The 22,626-nt window shown below is 48.2% G+C and overlaps 3 protein-coding genes across 9 annotated transcripts in view; 2 read left to right on the top strand and 1 right to left on the bottom strand.

Moving 5' to 3' along the window:
* Nucleotides 1-115: 115 nt before the first annotated feature.
* On the bottom strand, nucleotides 116-8,249 carry CDC42SE1 (CDC42 small effector 1). The gene is made up of 5 exons (XM_079760663.1): nucleotides 8,100-8,249; nucleotides 4,349-4,662; nucleotides 3,680-3,790; nucleotides 2,647-2,735; nucleotides 116-2,383 (listed from the first exon to the last, which is right to left on the bottom strand). Exons 2-4 carry the CDS (start codon nucleotides 4,400-4,402, stop codon nucleotides 2,661-2,663), a joined length of 240 nt encoding a protein of 79 aa, XP_079616789.1. The 5' UTR covers nucleotides 4,403-4,662; nucleotides 8,100-8,249; the 3' UTR covers nucleotides 116-2,383; nucleotides 2,647-2,660.
* On the top strand, nucleotides 4,669-14,842 carry MLLT11 (MLLT11 transcription factor 7 cofactor). Of its 3 annotated transcripts, XM_079760660.1 has the most exons (3): nucleotides 7,835-7,850; nucleotides 9,065-9,134; nucleotides 13,576-14,842. In XM_079760660.1, the coding sequence occupies exon 3, from the start codon at nucleotides 13,582-13,584 to the stop codon at nucleotides 13,852-13,854; it is 273 nt and encodes a 90-aa protein (XP_079616786.1). In that variant the 5' UTR covers nucleotides 7,835-7,850; nucleotides 9,065-9,134; nucleotides 13,576-13,581; the 3' UTR covers nucleotides 13,855-14,842. The 3 variants fall into 3 exon arrangements, with proteins under 3 accessions (XP_079616788.1, XP_079616787.1, XP_079616786.1); XM_079760662.1 differs by lacking the exon at nucleotides 9,065-9,134 and having other exon boundaries at nucleotides 4,669-7,850; XM_079760661.1 differs by lacking the exon at nucleotides 9,065-9,134 and having other exon boundaries at nucleotides 4,669-7,854.
* The window catches only part of GABPB2 (GA binding protein transcription factor subunit beta 2), a 32,346-nt gene continuing 18,106 nt past the window's right edge, over nucleotides 8,387-22,626 (top strand). For 2 of the 5 annotated variants that reach the window (XM_079760651.1, XM_079760649.1), the window contains exons 1-4: nucleotides 8,387-9,134; nucleotides 15,285-16,348; nucleotides 19,196-19,335; nucleotides 22,459-22,626. In XM_079760651.1, coding sequence (XP_079616777.1) covers nucleotides 19,228-19,335; nucleotides 22,459-22,626 — 276 coding nt within the window. In that variant the 5' untranslated portion in view covers nucleotides 8,387-9,134; nucleotides 15,285-16,348; nucleotides 19,196-19,227. Of the gene's footprint in view, nucleotides 9,135-15,284; nucleotides 16,349-17,572; nucleotides 17,699-19,195; nucleotides 19,336-22,458 lie in introns of all 5 variants that reach the window. The other 3 variants (XM_079760653.1, XM_079760652.1, XM_079760650.1) reach the window with 2 other exon arrangements.

Raw genomic sequence — 22,626 nt, 5'->3', positions numbered from 1 at the left:
AAGGACAAATGGTACAAAATCCCACATTAGCCACTTTCTAGGAGTTACCCTTCAGCAGCCATGTCTACTGTTTAATCCAATACACACCTGTAGTGATTACTCTGTGACTATTTTGCTTAAACTTTTTATTTGAAAAGTATATTTAGAAGTCCAACACATTTTCAATATAAATTATGACTCTCAAACCCATTCCCATCACTCTAAATATTGTTAAAGTGATGGTAGCACACACATAAGAGAAGGTAGCTAAAAGAGAGAGAACCAAAGAAGAGATTGTGTCCAAAGAACTGGCATAAGAATAAGGCTAAAGATCAGGGTGACCAGATTCCAGAGCCCCCCTCTTTCTGCCCTCTCCTGTCAACCCTTTAGATCTAGTAAAACCCTCATGCTATTCTAGGCAACAAGATGAACTACTTTCAGAGCAACTAGCTTGACTGGAACAGAGTACATTTGGAATGTTATCTCTATGAGCAATCTCTGACCTTGGAAAACTAGGAAATACACCGAAACTTGAAAAAATTAGAACCTCAGTCACTGTAAGGTGGGGGCAAACTTCAAGATGGTGAAATCAGCAGAGTGGATCCTCATTCCCACATTCCTGATCCCCCACTACCACTACCACCATGCTTCCTGTTACTGAGCTCGAGAGAGCCCTGCGTTCTGGACACAGAGCAGGCAGGAGCTCATCTGTCCTGTTCTGCCTTCCTAGTCTCCCTGCAAGGAAGGGGGCAGAACAAAACACACCTGAGAAAACGGAAAGTGCCTGAAGACCCTGCCCCTCCGTTCCTTTCCCACCTAAAGCAGACTCTCCGGCCAGGTGGAGAGTTCTTCAGACAAAACTCCCTGAGTCTTATTTGTGTCGGGTTCCAGGACTAGGGCACAGAAATAGAGCTTCAAGTTCGGGGAGAACAGCGCTGGGGTGTCTATGGCTCTACTGCTGTTCTCTCCCTCCCTTCCCCCATCCCACCACTGCAGGAACCCCCTCCTCCACTGAGCAAGAAGGGAGAAGTGTGTCCATCACAAGCAACCCCTGCAGGCACAAGCAACACAATGAATAAAAAATTGTTTGGAGATTACTAAGCCTACTTTACATGGGGTCTAGTTCATCAAGGCTCAGGCTTAGGATGAATAATGGGATGGGGGTGTGGCAGGGGATAAAAAATCACTCAAGAGAAAAATATGTTGATTCTAGAGCACTGGCTCTCAGCTTGGGGTGCTTTTGCCCCTGGGAGGCACTTGGCAATGTCTGGAGACATTTCTGGTTGTGATAACTAGGGTGGGCCAGGGACACTGCAAAACATCCTATAATGCACAGGACAGTCCCCCAGTACTAAGAATTATCCAGCCCAAAATGTCAAGTGTCCAGACGGAGAAACCTTGCTGTCTCCCTGCTCCCAGGTTGTGAGGATTGTAAGATTCCTAAACTCCCAGATGATTGTTTTCAACCAATTTATCTCCCCACCTTCCATCCTCCATGGTCAGGAAGGAAGTCCCCCTGAGACATAACTCCTAGTTTCCCTGCAACCTGGGTTTCTCTCCAGCTCCCCCTCCTCATCTCACCTGGGCCAGCAGGGAGGTTGGCAGAGGGCAGGCCAGGTCCCCAAGACCTAACTGGAATGTCTTCAGATTAAGATCCATCTCTTAAGTCTTATTCAATGGGAAACAATAAGGTTTCTAACAGGAATGAGGGTAAGGACGGAGGTGGTAGCAGGGTGGGGGTAATTAAGAGAGTGCACCTTAAATTTACTTTTTAATTAATTTTTAAAAAGGAAAGATACTGGGGAGCTAGCAATGCTACAGAAACAGGGTTAGAGGCCTAACTAGAGAAAGACGCTGGTATTGGCAGAGAGATATTGAAGAGCTGTGAGCTTAAGGTCTGAGATTTAAAGAGAGTAGACTAGGCAGTGGTCACCCTCCCAGGCCCTGCTTGAGGTCTGCTTCAGTTCATTCCAGAAGGAAGGAGGGCAGAGAGGTAGGGAGCTTCTCAGCAAAGCCAGCTTCAGCTTGGTAACCTCACCCACCTGCCACTTAAGGAGTTCCAGGTTAAGAGTTTAAAAACAGGCGGCACCCAGACTGTCATTCAGGAGAAGGGAACTCATTCCTGGTTTCCGGAAACTCCTATTTCAGATCTGAGAGTGTCCAGGGCTTCAGCTGAGCTCCTCTGGCCAACCAGTAGTTACTCGGTCAGTCCTGCTGCCTTGACCCCATCTCCAGGAGGGGCTACAGCCAGAGGAAGTAGAGGGAGTCCAGCCCCCAAGCCTTTGAGGCACTATCAGGCAGGTAAGGAAAAAAGGGGCCTTGAGGACACTGGTTATCGGAGGATCTGGTGGAGGCAGCATCTCTTCTGGGCTGGGCACAGAGTGGAGACTTCAGATGGCAAAAACTGATGATGAAAAAAAAAAAAAAGATTAGCCTCAAAGAAAACCAAGGTCTCCGGGAGAAAGGCACTACCTGGGGCAGACAATTTCCATCGTGCGCTCTTTTCTCTATTCCTGTCTGCACATCCCTTTCTCTCTGCTTTTCTGGATCCCACATTACTAACTCTCCCGGTCTAATTCTTCCTTCCCTTGATGCCCTTTCTTGCAGAGGATCGGGGTTCCAAGGCAGAGCCTCAGCAGGTGCTGGAGGTGTTCTCTAATGACTCACCATTCCTGTCGGAGCTACAAGCCCCTAGAATTGCTCCATGGCCTGTCTCGGTTTCCCTTGGATCTCATCTGCTCCTGAACAGCACCTGTCTGTGGAAAAGCACATGTGAAACCCTCCTAAGTCTTCATGTCTCACAGGAAGAACTCTCCCCTGTGCCCTCCATGGAAGAGGTTGACCCCATCTTCTTGAAGATAAAATCATCTGGAAAGGTTAAAATTATTCACCATTCTTCCAAGGGAGGTTCCCATGCCTCCCTTCACACTGACCTTTGTGAGGATGAGATAAAAATTAGTCTTTTACACCCTGGCTGGTGTGGCTCAGTTGGTTGGAGCATGGTTCCATACACCGAAAGGTCATGGATCGATTCCCAGTCTGAGCACATACCCACGTTGTGGGTTGATTCCCCCATCGGGGCATGTGCAGGAGGCAACCAGTCGATGTTTCACTCTCACATCAATGTTCCTCTCCCTTCCTCTCTCTCTAAAATTAATAAAAGCATGTCCTTGGGTGAGGACTAAAAAAAAAAATTATTCTTTTACTAAAAAGATCCTCCCACAAAGGACCCTATCATAGTTATCTAAGTTTTGCAATTGGTGAAGACTCCTTCACTATCTCCATCCCAATTTCTCTTATTTTGAGAGCAAAATACATATTAGATGTTATTTAGGACGGAGGTGCTTGGCCTTTTTCCTGCCCCAACACTACCAACCACAATATGACCTACTATAGCACTGAGACAGCAGTTCTTAATGAACAGAAGGAAGGGATACGGTTTTTGGAAAAAGCCAGCCAAGTAACTCTTAAAGACATATATATCTCCCACCCCAATTAATAACAATCTGTTAACTATAAAGATGAGGGAGCCTAGGCCAGAGACCTAAAATGCCAAGGTCCCAGGTTTATGCAACTGGTGACCAGATCTAGAATCCTCGCTTCTTACTTCCCCATCAAGTATTCTGTTATGACCCCTGCTCGAACTTTCAAAGAGGAACAGCTCTAGGCCACAACCCCATCTCAAACATCCCCTGATTACCATGGCAAGTCCATCTCCGGCCCCCATCTCCCCAGAGCCAATGTGAGTCAGGTGGACAAAATTCATTGGTTCCCCAATCATGGTCCGATCGATCCGTCTCCTCTTCTTCTTCTGCTTGGAGAAAATAGGGGCGTTATGTCTGAAAGGCCCTCCTGCAGTCACAGTGGAGGAAGGAAAAAAGAGTCTTGAAAACCACTAAGGGCAGAGCTAAGGCCCGGTAGGAAAGGGAATGTGGCGTTGTCATGGGGAAATAAATCACTAGGGTATGAAAGGCAAGGCTGGAATAACAGAGAGGACACAGGCAGGCGGGTGAGGGCAGTGGCCTGCAGAGTGAACGCTGGACAAAGAAAGGACACGCCAAAGTCACCCCTGGCTGATGAGGAAACAATGGGGAAAACTGACAGGTATTAAGCTCCACCTACAACCCCCACCCAACTCAGAAGGGACAGGAACAGGAAGTGATAGCTAGGACTATTCACTTCTCCCATCACCCAGTCAGTCCCCCTTTATTTTGGTACATACCTGCCTAGCCACTGAAAGGATCCTGACAGAGAGGGAGGCTAGAAGTGTGCTTTTTAGACAGCAGGTCCTACATGGTGTGCCTACGTCTCAGTAAACGGTAACTGATTTCCGTGCGTGGTGGGGTGGGGGTGGGGTGGGGAGACTCACCGGCTGGGGTTTCTCTACCACACAGCAGCCCAGTTTGTGCCAAAATTCACTCATGTTCCCTGATGGTTCCAGTTTCACTCTGCTGCCCGAGGCCCCAGAGGGCTCTTGCTCTGGTGCCTTGACCGCCCACTCCTCACTCCCTGCAGGTGTCACAACAACCTGGGTTCACTCAGCAAGACGGGGCCAGAGGAAGGAGAGTCCTCGGAACCTTAGCTGGGCAGCCAAGGCCAGTGTCTCAGACCCTGAGAAACCAGCAGGGCCAGGGAGTGAGCTGGGCAGGCAGGCACACGCTTCTCTTCCTCAGGCTTGGAACCCTGGAGGAGCAGAAAGTGGAGAGAGAAGAAAGGTTAATGAGGGAACCCCTCCCTCCCTGAGAAGCCCCCTAAAGAGCTCAGATTCGTGTTCTCCCTTAAAAGCCCTAGTCCTGTACCCAACACTAACCTCCTCAAACGTGAGAACCTCACAGTGAGACTCCCAAAGAAAGGAAAAGAACCAAAGCACACCAAGGGGTTAAGGAGCAGCAGCAGCTGACACGAAGGGAGAGGAAGGGGCTGGAAGCATCTAGGAGAGGGTGGGAGGGGCCAAAGGATCCTGGCATAAATGAGCAAACTTCGGGGGAGGGGGGTTCTACAAGCTCTACCTCCTTTCTCCCTGGGTATCGGCCAGAAGGGGAGGGGCATATAAGTGACTTTGAAGAGGAAATGGTGGTTTTTTGTTCTCACAAACAAGGCCTCCACCCCTGTCCCTCCCTTTTTCCTTACTTTACCCTGAACACCTCAATTTTCTTTAAGACCTAGACCACCTAAGTCCTAGGTAACAGTACAGCAGGTTGGTGCTCAAGAAAGACTTTCCACAGTGAGCAATTTCTTCCCTCTCCTTCTAGTCCCTGCCCTTGTTCCTCCTCATTTCCCTCAACTGAGCTCCAACCCCTCCCAAAGACATTGAACAGTTCCTTTGTGACTTGACCTTGAGATCGTTCCTCAAGGCTGCACACACACACACTCTGTTTCTCTGTGATACAGGACACTCCTGTCTGTTCACCGCTGTTTGCACATGTGTGGCATGGCCGTATCTCCGTGTGTGTCTTGTGCACAGGTTGCAGGACAGGAGAAATCTTTTTCCAGCCTCCCCACCCTCTTCACATGTCCGATCGTGCCACTTTGCTCTGCGCCTGCCTCTCTCTCTCCCTCTCTCCTCCCCTCAAGCTGTGACCTGTTCTCTCCTCCCTCCTCACCACTTCCATCCCCAAGCGTCATAGGCCAACCAGACCCAAGGAACTTTCCAAAGCTTTAGTGCCCAAGGAAGAACTTGCATTACTGCCAGCCAGGGTAGGGCACACCGAGTTTCTCTGTCCTCGCTGCATTTCCCAGTCCTGTAACACAGGCAAGCCCAACGTTTCCAAACAGGGCAGCTTTAGAGTATTTGTAGATACTATAAATGCATGACTATGAATCTCCTGTCCCTCCAGTCCCGGGCCATTAACCCTGAAGCTCTGGCAAACCTAGACCCGTGGTCGGCAAACTGCGGCTCGCGAGCCACAGGCGGCTCTTTGGCCCCTTGAGTGTGGCTCTTCCACAAAATACCACGGCCTGGGCGAGTCTATTTTGAAGGAGTGGCTTTAGAAGAAGTTTAAGTTTAAAAAATTGGGCTCTCAAAAGGAATTTCAATCGTTGTACTGTTGATATTTGGCTCTGTTGGCTAATGAGTTTGCCGACCACTGACCTAGACTGATCTAAGAACTGAGTTGTTTTAAAAAGCCCCGAGATGAGATCACACAAACACTGGAGAGAGAGCTTCTAAGGAAGCGAAGGACCCAGGAGTCTGGGCTTTCTCGTACTTCCCTTCCCACCACTGGAGGGAGGAGCTATGAGACCGGGTGGAAGTCAGAACACAGCTGTCCAGAGAGGGGAGCTGTGGTCAATGGGGAAGTCGGTCACAGGGTTTGTAGCGATGGTGGTGGCAGCCTGTGGTAGGGGCTGGAGGCAGGGGTGGGGGGTGATGGAGAAAACAATGAAGAATCGGAGGAAACCCCCAACACCACCAGACAGGCTGGACTGAGAGTGGACTCTCCCCAGCACCCCCCTGGCTCCAAGCTGAGTGGACAGAAGTGGATGGTGGGAGGAGAGAGAAGAAAAGAGGGGGAGAGGAGAGAGAGGGAAAGGGGCAATGTAGGGAACAAGGACGTTTCTGTTCCTTTTCCAGGGACCTGGCCAGAGCCGGGTGGAGGGAAAGTGTGTGTGTGGGACTTGGCATGAAATGACCAATGATGATGAGAAGTGACCAGGAAATTCCATTCCCTAGGGCCGTGGCCGGCAAACTGCGGCTCGCGAGCCACAGGCGGCTCTTTGGCCCCTGGCGTGTGGCTCTTCCACAAAATACCACGGCCTGGGCGAGTCTATTTTGAAGAAGCGGCGTTAGAAGTAGTTTAAGTTTAAAAAATTTGGCTCTCAAAAGACATTTCAATCGTTGTACTGTTGATATTTGGCTCTGTCGACTAATGAGTTTGCCGACCACTGCCCTAGAGGACATAGGACATAAGGGTCTCTAAAACTTGGGGGAGAGGGTGACGTCAGAGTGCGGAGAAGACTGGGCAGGGTGAAATTGGGGCTGGGAGGGAACAAGGCCAGAAAAGTAAGAGTGATTGGCGGCCACTCTCATTCTTTAAAATATCTAAAGGTTAGGTTGAGAAAAAAATCAAGCCCTGAGCTGGCAAGCCCAGGAAGAGGTACCAAACCCACTGTCCGCTCTTTCAATCCCACAGTGAAGGGGAAACAGCAGGAGGGATCAGGGTTAGATCACAGAAGTCCACATCCTGACAGTCGAGTAGTTCTGAGAACCGGGCCTGCGTCCCACATAGGAAGGGTGGACTGCAGCTGGGAAGGCACCAAGGTCACGCCGGGGCTGCGGAACTGCTGGGGGGTGAGCCGGACACGGGATGGGAGAAAGGTTCCAGGGAGGAAGGATGTTCAGAGGTAGTTCCCCGGGCCTGTTCTAGCCCCAAACCGGTTTTCCCGGTCCCGCTGCCTGCAGCCCCAAGGCCTCCAACCCGCTGCCTGACAAGCCTTCACAAGCAGCAGCTGGAGGGAGAGAATGGAGAGAATGGAGTGGGCAACAAACCCGGGGCTGCAGCTGGTCCCCCGCGGGCCTCCAGCCAAGGAGAGCTCCTGAGGGCTCTAGGGAAGGAGGGGTGGACCCCACTTTTCAGGCATCTGCCCCAGGGGAGGCCTTGCGGGGCTTAGGATGAAACAGAGGTAGGCCCTAAACGCCCCCCCCCCCCCCCCCCAGTACGCTGTCATTTCAGTCTCACCGACTCCACGTCTGCCGACCGCCCAACCCTACCCTGACCCTCTCCGCTGCCCCTCCCCACGATGACCTAGGACGGGGACCCCTCGGTGCATCTTTCGGACGTTGTCACTGTCTTCCGTGGCCACCCCGGTCTCAGACTCAGACCTCCCCGGGCCCAGCTCGGCTGCACTCTGTCCGGCACGAGCCTCCACCCGAGGTCGGTGAGTCTCGGAGACCTCCCCGCCCATCTCCCCCAACACCCCAGCCCCCCTTCCCTTCTCCTCTCCAGTGGCCGCGCCGGGGGCGCCGCGTGAGCGTGGACGGGGGCGGTTACTCAGGGGACGCACCCCTTTTCCCACCGACCCAGCCGGCCCGCAGCCCCGGACACCCTCCCCCCCCACCCCCGGCATCCGGTCGGGCGGGGCGGGCGGGGCGCACCGCCCGGGGACCAGCTCCGCGTCCTCACCTGCTCCGCTCCGGCATCGAGGCGCCCGGCCAGAGCTCGTTGGGGGGCTCCCGCTCGGTGCCCGCCAGTGTGGGGTCCCCGGACTCGCTCCTCGGTGCGGTGGGGAGCCGAGGGCGGGCCGGCAGAGGTGGGGCTGGCCGAGGGCGGAAACGGCGGCGACGCGATTACGAAACCCGTCCGGCTGGGGGCGGGCGCACAGCTCCCCCTCCCCGGGCCGAGGCGGCGGCGCTCGGGGCGGGCCCTGGGCGGAGGCCTCGGAGCCCCCGGGCGCCGCCGCCCCGCTCGGCGCACTGCGGAGCGGGGACCTGTCGGTGGGGACCGGGCACCCAAGCTGGGCCCCCCCCCCCCCCGGGAATCGCACGTTTTCCTGGCGCGCCAGGCATTGCGAGGCAAAGCGAAGCGGAGCCCCGAAACCCCCCATCTCCCCCAGACCCAGCCAAGTCCCGAGTTTCTCAGACGCAGCGCCCCCCCCGCCCCCCATCTTCTGTGTTCTACCCCCAATGGAGCGGGGCCCGGTTTATGAGGGTGGGGAGGCGAGTCGGGAGGGAGGGATGGAGAATTTCCCTGATTTTCAAAAACACTTGGTAACCTGAAACCCTTAAATTGGGGGATACAGGGGCACGCCTCCATTGTTGCCGGGTTACGATGTTGAAGCCAGAACCCTAAAATCAGAGGGCAGTTAACTGCCTATGCGGTGCACCCTCGGTTGGCAGGGGGGCGCCGGGAGGGCTGGGCGGTCACTGCAGACCCACAAACCCGGGAGCTGCCTCCAGCCGGCTCCCTCCCCGAAGCGCCGCGGAGCCTATCGTTTGAATTAGCCGAGTCCGGCGGGGAGGGGCGGGGGCCCTCCGCCTCCTCAGGAGGGGCTGCATTGCAGGGGAGGCGGCCGCGAGGCAGTCCCCGAAGAGGGAGCGGGAGAGGGAAGACAAAGCCGGCCCAGCCCCCGCTGCTGCCTGTCTCTCCAGCCCAGAGCAGGGACCGGAGCCGGGGTCCTCCCTCCACCTTTGGAACACACTAGTCATTCCCTGATAACAGGTAAACTAACTGGGGGAGGGGGAAAGGATGGGGGGGGGGGGCTGCAGAGATCCAGGAGCAGCTGCTTCTGGTTAGGTTGAGGACCCCCAAATAAGGATGAGGTTGGGGGGACAGTTCAGAAGGAGAGAAGGCGCCGCTATGAACAACGGTCATGTGTTCATTTGTTCTCCGTTTTACATCTCTCGCTCACATCTCCATCCATGCCTTCTAATCCTGAACACAGACATTAATTTTTAACAATTTACCTGTGGTTATTTCTTAGCATTTATCTCATTTCAAGTACCTATTTGCCTATAATTTATTGTCCTGTGTGTTTTATCTTCAGTCTAGTTATCCCTATCTTCCTTTCAAGCTATAATTTGTGTGGGTTTTGTGTGTGTGTGTGTGTGTGTGTGTGTGTGTGTGTGTGTTTTATGAATCTCTAGTCCTACTGTATTGCTCGAGTCTAGCCTCTATTTCCCTGTTTCCTTTTTCTTTTTTTTTCTGTAGTGTTTTATTGATGTGTCTACCTTCACCCCAAACTTGTCTCCATAGGAGGCAGTTTGGGGGAAGGGATATGAGATAATATTGAGATCAATCCTCACATTTCCTTTAATAATTTCCTCCCCATCTCAAACCCATGCTCGGAAGAAAGCAGCAGCTTGAGGGGGGAAGGTGGGGGGTCTCTGTGTTGGAGAACTACCTGATCCCATATTGAATTAGTACAGCACACAAAAGCTAGTAGGCATAGGGACAGATTCTGGAAAAGGAATGCTTGTTTGCAGCTCAGTGGAATAGGTGGGGGGAGGACATGGCTCTGAGGAAAATCCAAGCCCAGAATGAGGCACATGGAGTGAGGTGCCGGAGCGCTTCCATTCCCCACCGTCACCATCCCTTGTCCTTCCCCCCCACGGTGGCAGCATGACACAGCAAGGCCTGCTTGGGTAGACCTTGGATTCCCACTGAGGGGCCGGACAAAGGCTATTTGGGCGGGTCTGTGTGGTTCAGTGAGAGTGTGCCTTTTTATATATATTTGCTAATCCAGCAAATGGGGAGGGGAAGAGCAAGCTAGCTGAAAAGAGACCTCTCGCAAATTTTGGGTACTTAGGAATTAGATTCACACTGTATTGCATTGTAAAATTTCATTATCAATGTAAAGGATATTTTAGCTTCCGTTTTCTGTGTAAGTGAATGCTCCTGACTTGATTTTAAATGCCGTTAATGCTTGTATGAGCATCTCTCTCGAATGTATTTGGTACTCTCTGTAGATGTCTCTGAGTCATATCTAGAGATTTTAGGCCTTTGAAGTCAATCTTTTGTGAAATTTCCCTTAGCTTTTTTAATGGTCAAGAGTAGCCCAGCCAGATACCCAGGGAGGAGACAGCTCTGAGACACACGCCGCTGTAAGACCGGGAGTCAGTTTGTCAGAGCCTTTTCCCTTTCTCGGATTCTAGCTTGCTCCCCTTTGCCTTTTGCATGTTCACCCTTCAGACGGGAACCACAGGAACAATCAGTATATCTGCTGAATATCTGCTCTTCAGGAACTAAGAATTCTTGCAAGTTTTGAGACTTGGTATAGGATTACATAAAGCTAAAGGCAACTATCGATGTACAACACATCAGAAAAGTCCAGACTGGGAATTCTGAGACCTGGGTTCTATCCAAACTGACTGGGAGGCTTCACAAGTCACTAGATAATTTCTAAGGTGTTTTTAAAAATCTATTAATCCCGCCCCCTCTTAGGAGTCTTTTTTTTTTTTTTTTTTTTTGCCCAGCATTATACTAAGCTCTCACTGGAGAAGACCGGTAAGGGAGGGGATATAAAAGAAGCCAGCTATGTAGGCAGATAACTAATAATATTAGTAAAATATCCCTGTCGGCAGAAGTAACACTTTGCCTCCTAAGGTTTGCTTCTTAGGATCTCTGTAACCCTGGTTGATTGGTTAATAGGTACCACCGTTTTTGTAACTCTCTGTGCACACGTCTCTACAAATGATTGTGGAGATGATCAGGGCTGACTATCTATCATAGGATGATGACCTCACCTTTCTAACATGTTCCCACCCTGTCCCAGTCCCTGCATCACATTCCTAAGCAGCTTCTCTGCTGGGGGTTATTTTGGAGCTTGAACCTAAGATGAAAAAGAGCAACTCAGCATTTGCTTTTAACTTTAAAAACATCTGAGTCTACCTACTTACCCCTCCTAAAGCTCCCACACTCATACATAAGCGTATCCTAGATTAATGCATTCTTTTTTTACCTTTTTTTTTTAGAGACATTTCACTTTATATGGGTTGATAGGGGTTCTGTAGGGTACTGGTTATCATGATTTTTGTTGTTTAGAATATATATATATATATATATATATATATATATATATATATGTGTGTGTGTGTGTGTGTGTGTGTGTATATATATATATATACACACATACATACATACATATACATATACATATATATATGTGTGTGTGTATATACATATACATATATATATATATATATATATATATATATATATTTGTTAGTCCTCACCCAATTATATTTTATTTTTTAGGGAGGGGGAGAGACACACACATTGATTTGAGAGAGACACATCAATTGGTTGCCTCCCACTTACCCTGACCAGGTTCAGGGATTGAACCTGCAACCCAGATATGTGCCCTTAACCGGGAATCGAACCCATGACCCTTCGGTGCGAGGGCCGATGCTCTAACCACTGAACATACCAGCCAGGGCTAGTTATGTCTGCCTAACACATTTTGGAACCTATTTTAGGTCTCTCAAGGCCTGATGAGAGCCAACGGAGCGTGTTGGAGGAAGTCCTTTTGAAACAGGGTTCTATTTTTGGAGGCAGTGGAATGTGCTTTCTGCTCCTTTGGGAACGTTGCAACGAATGCTTCTTGCCCCTTATCTTGGCTAGCAAGCAGCAGAGTGGAGGCTGCAGGGAGGTATAACAGTCCTATAACATCAGGGTATGGGAGGGATGAGCAGAGAGGGTGATAGAAATATTAGTTAAAGCATGGACAAGTATCTAATTCTGTTAAAGCACCTTCTCCTCCCAATCTAAACTTTACCTTCCTTACCTGGGGTTTCTAACCCATTTGCTCTCACCATCATCAGATATATTCTAGCATTGTGACCAGAGAAAAAGAGACCTGTGATAGCATAGGAAATTCTCTTAGCACCTGGGTTCTGTTTGGAAGCAGAGGTAGGTTAGAGAGAAATAGATAGGCTGTTAAAGCTTATCTGAGGACTAATAGATGGGAGTGGCGAGGTATTCATTGTACTAAATAAAGAGGGAGAGAAAATTAATCAGCAGCCTTGAATGTCTTTTGTGTGCAAAGCCCAGTACTTGTGAAGAAAGTACAAAGTAGATTGGTTTTTACCCTTGGGGATACTCTCAGTCTCTTGAAGGAGATAAAGGCTATCCCTATACTTGTAACAGTGATCTGTAACCTCAAACTGATATAGCCAGGTAAAACTACAGTGGTAAGGTAGATGCTAGAAGAAATGAGTAGCTGCAGCTGAATAAGTTTAAGGAAGTCCTCCTGAAAGAGGTGAGTTTATAATGGGATTTTAAGTTTTTTGACTTTTTTTAGAGAGGCCACACCAGTCAGGGCCATTGGGTTTATTCTTGTATGTGCCCTGACTGGGGATTTCACCTGCAACCTCTGTATTGGGACAATACTCTAACCAGCTGAGCACCCGGCCAGGGCTATACTAGGGCACAGGAGAGAGGGAGGAAAACAGAAAGCCCAACTGTCATGAAAGCCCTTTTCAGGGGGCTTTGACCTATTAAACCAAAGGCAGGAAGAAGTTCCGTATTTGCAAACATAATAGGAATTCCGGGGGAAAATTCCTCTAGGGACTTGAGTGGAGTCTTGAAACTTGGGTAGTATTTTAAGATGGAAAGTGGGAGTGAGTGATGAGAATAACTGTAGCAGAGATGTACTACTACTACTAGGCAGAATAGGGCCAGATTCTGAAAGGCCTTGAAAACCAGCCTCAAGATGGACTTGAGCCCTAACCGGTTTGGCTCAGTGGATAGAGCGTCGGCCTGCGGACTCAAGGGTCCCAGGTTCGATTCTGGTCAAGGGCATGTACCTTGGTTGCAGGCACATCCCCAGTGGGGAGTGTGCAGGAGGCAGCTGATGGATGTTTCTCTCTCATAGATGTTTCTAACTCTCTATCCCTCTCCCTTCCTCTCTGTAAAAAATCAATAAAATATATATATATTTTTAAAAAAGATTGACTTGAAACAGTAGGCAGTAACTCAAGTCATTCCAAGTTGGGGAGAAGTTAGGAAACAGTAGGAAATGGTCATAGAGGGAGGGTTCCTGAAGCTGATCCCAGGGAACTGGGGGCCATTGGGGACGGAAAGATTCTAAGTAGGGAGAGGCCATGAAGGGACCACCAAGAGCTTGTTGTCCCGTGAAGACTGACCCGTGGTTTCTTTTTAGGAAGTTATGAGGGACCCTGTGAGTAGCCAGTACAGCTCCTTTCTTTTCTGGAGGATGCCCATTCCCGAACTGGATCTGTCGGAGCTGGAAAGCCTGGGTCTATCAGATACAGCCATCTACAAGGTCAAGGACAGCAGCGTTGGCAAAATGACCGGGCAAGCAACCGAAACAGAGCAGGAGAAACACCCTGAAGGCGATGCCCTTCTTCAGTACAGCACCTTCAACTTCTGGAGGGCCCCGATTGCCAGCATCCACTCCTTCGAACTGGACTTGCTCTAAGCCCACGCCTTCTCTCCCACCATGCCTGCATGGTCTTCCCTTTCAAACCCCTTCCTTTCCATCCTTTCCCCTATCAATCTTGCTTTCTTCCCTCTATTGTGTTGAGGTGGTGCTGATGAATTTGCCAGAGCTGTGTCTTATTTATTTATTTATTTATTTATTTATTTATTTATTTAATGTATCAGTTTCTCTCAAAAGCCCTCAAGTCACAAAGTAAAGGGTTCAAGCAATGGAGTAGTTACGTCCTACCCCCCACCCCCCATTTCATATTAATTCCAGAAAACAGGCCTGGTGGGGGCACCAGAGAGTAGTATAGTAGTGTAAAGTGGCAGGGCTGATTTTCTTACGTTTTGAGATTGTTCAAATTTTCCTAATTTCTTGCTCTAGGCCAGCAAACACAAATATTTCTTCAAGGGTTGAAGAGTACCTTGTAAATTTTGACATTATCTGCTACAAGACAGTAGGGTTTCTAAAAGGCTAAGGTGATAAGACACTTGCTTCTGCTTTCCTTCTTATAATAAATTCTTCTTCTCAGAGAAATTGGGGGGTAAAGGTATAAAATAAGAGGAATACTGTATCTTGGAAAATAAAAATAGGGGGAAGCCTTGAATTGTTTCAGAAATAGCTACACACTCTCTCGAAAGGGTGTTTCTTTTTTCAAGCCTACTCCCTTTACTATTTTGTCCCTAACCTCGGGTTGAAAACTCTTGAGGAAAGTCACTCAAATTCAAATCTTAAAATGCAGTCTTGCTGGCCCTTATGATAACTGGTAAGGTTTTGATTCTGTTTCTAAAAGGCATTGGGTCGGTCCTTAATTTAGACGTGCCCTCCTGCATTCGCCATGTGCATTGATCAGTGGGCCTCAGGCACAGCCCTTCAGCTACCTTAAGACCATGAAATGAGCAACCCCATTCTGACCCCACGGCCTGTTCCCACTCCTTCCAAAGTTTGTGCTGCATTGACTCATTTCTTTAATAAAGACATTCAATCCCAGGATTTGCCTTCTCGTTTTCTCTCTCTACGGCAAAGCAGTATGGATCCCAAAAGTTAGCCTTGCTTTCACATTCAGCTTGTATATTTTTTTCTTTCCACTTTTAAGGAAGAATGATTTTCGAGTAGCCTTTGTACATTAAAACGATTCACTTCTGGTTGAAAAGATAGGGAACAAGGGTGAAATCAACTCAGAATTATTTAGGGAGAAAGCTGTGACCCATCACTCTGCTTGCCCACAGGCTACCCCCGTATTGGAGGTAGTAAATCCAGGTGCCTCGGAAGGCACCTGTGGCACTAAGTCTGCTCTTCATCTCAGCCTACGTGCCTGAGACAACAAACAAGCTCGCCCAAATGTTACCTGCCTGCTTAAAACGCTCATTAAAAAAACAACCACCACTTGTACTAATTTACAAGTCGTGTTTGGGTGCCTCCTCTAGGAAAGGCGCTGAGCCAGACACTATGATGTCACCGGGAATGAAACAAGATTTTGCCTCTCAAAAAGGGCAGCCGTACCTCCGGATGTGGACCGGTACCTGGGTATCAGGCTGCAAATACTTCCAAAGATGACGTGAACAAGATCTAGGTAAGCTCAGCAAAGGGAGCGCCACGCAGAGCTTCCTCGCAGGCTACGAAAGGCCAGCGACCCAAGGCAAAAGCCACACTCTAATCAAGAATGGGTCCGCGATGGGTCCTTTCCCCGTGGCGCTGGCTGGGTTAGAGGGAGGATACCGGTGTTTGGTACATGGAGCGCCCGGATGGGTGTGCAAACTCCTGCTCCATCGTGTTCCGGCCCCCCTCTCCCTCCCCCCAGAGAAATGCCCCCGTCATTGGTTTCACTGCTCGTGTTGACAGCTGGGCTCTAGGGTCCTCGCGTTCGGGCTGGAAGTGGAACTAGGTCCGCCAGGCACAAAGCCAGGAACGTCCCAATCAGCTTGCCCCTGGGTGGGGGCGCGGAAACAAGGTTTCTCCGCCCTGAGAGCTGGCCTCCCAAGAAGCAACCGAAGAGGAGCAGGACCGATACAGAGCCGCTTTCTCTTTAGCGGTCCGCCTGGTTCTTGGCGCCAAAACAAACCACGGGCCCGTCCCCTGCCGGGTCTATACGGCACGTAAGACACGTCACCGACAATCCTCCGCGTCGCTAAATAGTCCCGCCTAGGATTTCCCGGATACACGCTTTTTCGCCGCCAAGAGCCCTTCGGTGGATAGCAAAGGAGCCTCAGAGGGGCATCCTCCTTCTGTTCGGGTGGAAATGCAGGTTCCATAGTCATTTTTTCTTCGCAGATCCCTCCGCCAAAAATTACTTTCCGCAGTCTCCACTTCCGGGTCCGCCATTTTGTTGCCTCCATTTCTCCACGAGGGGGGTTAAAGGCCCCCAAAATATGCATATAGGAAAAGGCCAAAAAAGTAACCGTCACTGACAGGGAGTCTAAACTAGAGAAGGAGACGGCACCAAACTGGCGGGTTCGGCGAAAGCGCAACCGGCGGCGTCCCGGACGAGGAGGTGAGGGGGAAGAGAAGATGCGTGGACTGTGTGTGGGGGGAGGAGGGAGGGGGGGCGCGTCAGGGCCGGCGGGCGAGTGCCGTGAAAAGTTGCACCGCTTCCCAGCACAGCCCCGAACTTGTGGGTGCGGACCGAGCGGCGCCCCTTCGTCGGAGCGGGGGAGCCTGGGGCAGGGGGGCGCGGAGGAAGGGGATGCTGCCGGGAGGAAGGGGAGGGGACTGGGAGGAGGTGAAGAAGGGGGTGGGTGTAAGACCTGGGGCTGGGGAGCTGGACCAAGGCAAGCCAAGGCCGTAGAGGTGACCACCAGGGGGCAGCGCGGAGCCCGGGCCGGGCTGCTGCCTGAGCTGAGACCTTGGCTCCCTGGCTCTTCCCGAAAGACAGCGCATTGCTGGGAAACTGGAGGATTTGGGGTAGAGGGGAAAACGGGGACTCTAATTCCCGGCCCCAGCAATAGCCTAAAGATTACTAGGGAGCACGCTAATCTGAACAAGAGTCTAAGGGCCCCGCCTCCACTTCTTTTTTTTTTTTTTTTAAGAGAGAGAGGAAGGAAGGAAGGGAGAGAAACATCAATTTGTTGTTCCACTTATTTATGCATTCACCGCTTGCTTCTTGTATGTGCCCTGGGGACCAACCTGCAGCCTTGGTGTATGGGGAGGAGGCTCTAGCCAGCTGAGCCTCAGCCTCCAGCTCTTGCACAGTCGTTTGCACAGCTGGCGGCTCAGTGGGGACATGTGTGATAGAAAAGGGGGGGGGAGCTCAGACCATGGTTTCTTCAATTCCTGTTCTCCTTGCAGTTAGCTTTCTCTCTGCTCATAGCTTCACTTAAGCCAACAAAGATCATCCCCACCTGATTTCTTATATCAACCAACGTAATTACTCTCTAATTACTCTCTAATAGTAGAGTACTTCGTTGTCAAGAGCTCAGGCACTTCACCCATTATTAAAACACGATCATTGAAAGCTCTCGTGTGTTTGGGAGGGGATGTGGGTGTTTTATTCATCTTCAAAGTCCTAAGAGTCAGGTTAGATCAAATTCTGTTTCTTCACTTTATATGTAGGGAAAGTGGAGATAACATACAGTAAAGGGAGAATGTTTTCCCTTACATCTTTTTTTTTTTTAACTGATTTTTAGAGAAAGAGGAAGGGAGAGGGAGAGAGAAACATCGATGAACATTGATGTGAGAGCGTAACATCAATCAGCTGCCTCCTGCACAACCCCCACAGGGATGGAGCCCACAATCCAGACGTGTGCCCTTGACCAGAATGAACTGGCAACCTCCCAGTACACTGGACGACGCCCAGCCAACTGAACCACACAGGCCAGGGCTCTTAGATTACATCTTTTATCTGGTGGGTACTGCCCGCATTGACATAGGAGAATGGCACTTAGTCCCCCCCAAAATACTGTTATTTTAAAAATACATTAAGCCCTAGCTGGTTTGCCTCAGTAGATAGAGCTCTGGCTTGCAGACTGAAGGGCCCCAGTTAGATTCTGTTCAAGGGCACATGCCCAGGTTGCCGGCTAGATCCCCCAGTAGGGGGCATGCAGAAGGCAGCCGATCCATGATTCTCATCATTGATGTTTCTGTCTCTCTCTCCCTCTCCCTCTCTCTGAAATCAAAAAAAATATATTTGCGGGGGGGGGGGGGGGGAGATAAGAAAAAAATTTAATTCTCATCAGAGCAGTGAGGATTTTTTTTTTCCATTGATTTTTTTTCTTTTTTAGAGAATGGAAAGGATGGGGTAGGAAGGGGGAGAGAGAGGAGAAAGAAATATCACATGAATTGGTTGCCTCACACGTGCCCCAACCAGGTGAGGGGATCAGACCTGCAACCCAGGTACATGCCCGTGACTGGAATCGAACTGGCAGCCCTCCAGTGTTCAGGCCGCTGCTCAAACCATTTTACAACACCAGCCAGGGCAAGGTTTATATTTAATTGTGCAAAGTCCAATGTAGGTGCCACACTTCTGAGTAGCTCTCTCTTAAACAATCAGCTCAGGGAACTGGGCTTCTCTCTTCCTGTGGCCCTTCTGTCACATAGTCCAGTCTTGATGTGGCTTCTATAAATCCTTGGTTATAAGCCTTCCGTTCAGGTAGTCTTCAATGGGTTATTCAGGTTGATGGTTCTATAATTTTGTTGTAATTACAATTTGGGCCTGGGAGGATGTGAATGTAATTTCCACTTACTCCTCAGCCGTCTTTTTCCCTCTCTTCCTACCCCTGTATGATTTTATAACATGCATTGGACATTTGAAAAATATTGGTTCACCAAATTCTGCAGATTATCCAAGTGTTGATGCATTTTATTACACAGTATTGAAAAGTTCACATTTATTAGTATCACCATGAATTCCATCAAAAAGTTTGTAGTAAACTTCTACTCATGGTGGAGGTAAATTTCCCCAAATTCTAATTTTTGCTTGAAAGCTGACATAATTGATAATTGGCAATAATACTGTCGTTTGTTTGCTTTGAAGTGGGAGGTTCACTCTGTTCATTTTTGAAAAAGTGTCTGCCATATACCTTGGTGTGTCTATCTGTCATTCTTTCCTGTGACATATTTCTACCCATGGTCATTTCAGAAGGATGAAATGCTGTTTTATTGATCCCTTAAGCTAGAAAAGTGGTAATGTGATGTGTTGCACTTATTATCATTGTTATTATTATTATTCTGGAGATTGAAAGTGAGGGAAATGTTGTTTGGGGCCTGAAATTTTTCCAAATATCTGATTGTGTTAGATGATGAGGAAATGCCCTACCAGAGAGTCACCTTGAAAAGTATATTAAAGTACAGGAAGTCTTCGAAAAACATTTTACAGACAGCTCTCCTTATGTTTGAGTTACAGCTTCCTGAAAACTTCTGTTCCTATGCATAAAGATGTCTTTGGTGGACTTGGGGAAGAGATTGCTAGAAGCAGCAAGAAAAGGCCAAGATGATGAAGTGAGGACATTGATGGCAAATGGTGCCCCATTCACCACAGACTGGGTTAGTTCTCTTGATTATTCCCAATGTGTGCTTTACCAATCTTTTCCCTTTTCTTTCTTTTTTTAAAAAGATTTTATTTGTTGATTTGAGAGAGGGGTGGGGAAACATCTATTTGTTGTTCCACTTATTTACACTTTCATTGGTTGATTCTTGTATGTGCCCTGACAGGGGACAGAACCAGAAACCTTGGCATATCAGAAGGATGCTCTAACCAACTGAGCTACCTGGCCAGGGCACCGATCTTTTTCTTTTTCTTTTTTAAAAAAATATATTTTATTGATTTTTTACAGAGAGGAAGGGAGAGGGATAGAGTTAGAAACATCGATGAGAGAGAAACATCGATCAGCTGCCTCCTGCACACCCCCTACTGGGGATGTGCCTGCAACCAAGGTACATGCCCTTGACCAGAATCGAACCTGGGACCCTTCAGTCCACAGGCCGGCTCTGCATCCACTGAGCCAAACCAGGCAGGGCACCGATCTTTTTCTTAAAGGCTAAAAAGACTTTATTGATTTTTCTTTATTTACTTTCTGCCTCATTCTCCTCATAGGGTTTTATTTTCTTTCTCTCATCTAAATATGTGGTTTTCATTTTCTTTTAGTTTTCAAAATTGAAAATGTCTCCTATAGATGTATAGATGGTAATTGTAAATGTATATACTTGTGGTTTTCTTTTTCTTTTTAAAATATATTTTATTGATTTTTTACAGAGAGGAAGGGAGAGGGATAGAGAGCTAGAAACATCGATGAGAGAGAAACATCGATCAGCTGCCTCCTGCACACCCCCCACCGGGGATATACCTGCAACCAAGGTACTTGCCCTTGACTGGAATTGAACCTGGGACCTTTCAGTCTGCATGCGGGCCGACGCTCTATCCACTGAGCCAAACCGGTTAGGGCTATACTTGTGGTTTTCTATAATGCTTTTCAGAGTATTTTCCAAAAGTTTAATTCCGTTTAATTACAGAAACCTGGGTTATAGGCTTCTGTAATTAGCTAGAAATTAAACAAAATAAGTATAAGAAAAGAACATTTGTAAGCTAATAAACTATTTCCTTTTCTCTACAATGTCCTGATTAATAAGAAATAGTTTAGCCCAGTCGGTGTGGCTCAGTGGTTGAGCGTCAACCTATGAACCAGGAGGTCACAGTTCGATTCCTTTTTAGGGCACATGCCTTGGTTGGAGGCTCGATCCTCAGCTGGGAGGTGTGCAAGAGACTGCTGATCAATGATTCTCTCTCATCATTGATGTTTCCATATCTCTCTCCCTCTCCCTTTCTCTCTGAAATCAATTTAAAAAAAAAAAGAGGAAGATGTAATTTTATGATCCTAGACAACCAGCTTGGAGAGCAGAATTTTAGAAGATCCAGGTCCAGATTATAATATGGGCTTCCTTAGCATCCATAGATTTTGTAAACATTGCCTAATTTTAACAGTTCAATGAGTGACTGTCCTCTTTTCTGGAGTGGTTAATTTATAATTTCAGAGGCCAACAGGTTCTTTTATTTTTTCTTAATCCTCACCCTAGTATCTTGTTTCTTTATTGATCAGAGAGAGAGAGAGAAACATCGATGTGAAAGAGAAACATTGATTGGTTGCCTTCCCCGGTACCCTGAGCCCACGACCCTACAGTACACAGGAAAATGCTCTAACCAACTGAGCCACCCTGTCCGGGACTGAGGACAGCAGGTTCTTAGCACTTCACTGAAAGGAAGAAAGGAAACACATGAGATTAGCATTTTTATAAATAGGCCTGAAAAGAGCAATGTGAATTAAATCCAGTCAGGCAGAGAGGCTGAATATATAAAAAACAAAGTGTAAATGAAGTAGGCTTAAAAATAACCAGCATTGCCCTAACTGGTTTGGCTCAATGGATAGAGCATCGGCCTTCGGACTGAAGGGTCCCAGGTTTGATTCCAGGCAAAGGGCATATACCTTGGTTGTGGGCACATCCCTAGTAAGGGGGTGTGCAGGAGGCAGCTGATTGATGTTTCTCTCTCACCGATATTTCTAACTCTCTATCCCTCTCCCTTCTTCTCTGTAAAAAAAAATCAATAAAATACGTATATTTAAAATAATAATAATAATAATAAAAATAAACCAGCATAACGCAAAAACAAGAATAGGTTTCTGGCCAAAGTGGATGCTGATAACTCTTATAAGATTTACTTTGAGATGATATAGACTTGTTTATTGCTAAAAATTTTTTAAATATATTTTTATTGATTTCAGAGAGGTAGGGAGAGGGAGAGAGAGAAATATCAGTGATGAGCCCTAGCTGGTTTGGCACAATGGATAGAGCATAGGCCTGCGACTGAAGGGTCCTGGGTTCGATTCCAGTCAAAGGCACATGCCCAGGTTTCGGGTGTGCAGGCAGCAGCCGGTCAATGATTCCCTCTCATCATTGATGTTCCTAGCTCTCACTCCCTTTCCCTCCCTCTCTGAAATCAATAAAAAAATATTTTTTTAAAAAAAGAAAAGAAACATCAGTGATGAGAGAGTCATCGATTTGCTGCCTCTTGCATGCCCAACACTGGGAATTGAGCTCAAAACCCAGGAATGTGCCCTGACCAGGAATCAAACCGTGACCACCTAGTTATTAGATCGACGCTCAACTGCTGAGCCTCGCCAGCTGGGCTTAGTTGCTAAATTTTTATTGCCTCTTAATCTCATCAGTCTTTTTGCCTTGCTTTACTGTGCTAACAAACTTCTGTTACAAGCAATTAAATTAGCACCCCAAGATCTACATGCAACTTTCTAGTCTCTGCCCTTTGCCTAGAAATTGTTTTGAAACTTTACCCCTGACTCAGAATCCTCTTGTCTGTCCAATTATTTTATCTTCTAAGCCCTGTTTAAAATCATGTCCTTTAGGGAATCTTACATGATAAATCCATCTGACTTAAATCCATTCTTTTTAGCGCTTTATTTAATTGATGGTATATTTATACCCCTATTAGTTTTTTGTTTTTTTTTAATTCATTTCTTCAGTTCTGTCTACCCAACCAGATACTCTCTTTCCATGGGCAGGAACCATAAAACTCACCTCTTGTTCATTTGTATCTCTCCGGTAATGATTTAGGAGTCTGCACGCAGCTGATACTCAATGAGTATTATTTTCCCACAGCTTGGAACATCACCCCTCCACCTTGCAGCCCAGTATGGTCATTATTCCACAGCAGAAGTACTCCTTCGAGCAGGCGTTAGCAGGGACGCCCGAACCAAAGTGGACAGGACCCCCTTGCACATGGCTGCAGCTGATGGACATGCACACATCGTGGAACTGCTTGTTAGG

This window comes from Cnephaeus nilssonii, assembly GCF_951640355.1.
Source record: "Cnephaeus nilssonii genome assembly, chromosome: 21".
NCBI classification, from domain to species: domain Eukaryota; kingdom Metazoa; phylum Chordata; class Mammalia; order Chiroptera; family Vespertilionidae; genus Cnephaeus; species Cnephaeus nilssonii.
The sequence above is the reverse complement of the archived record's forward strand: the minus strand, read 5'-3'. Positions and strand labels throughout refer to the sequence as shown.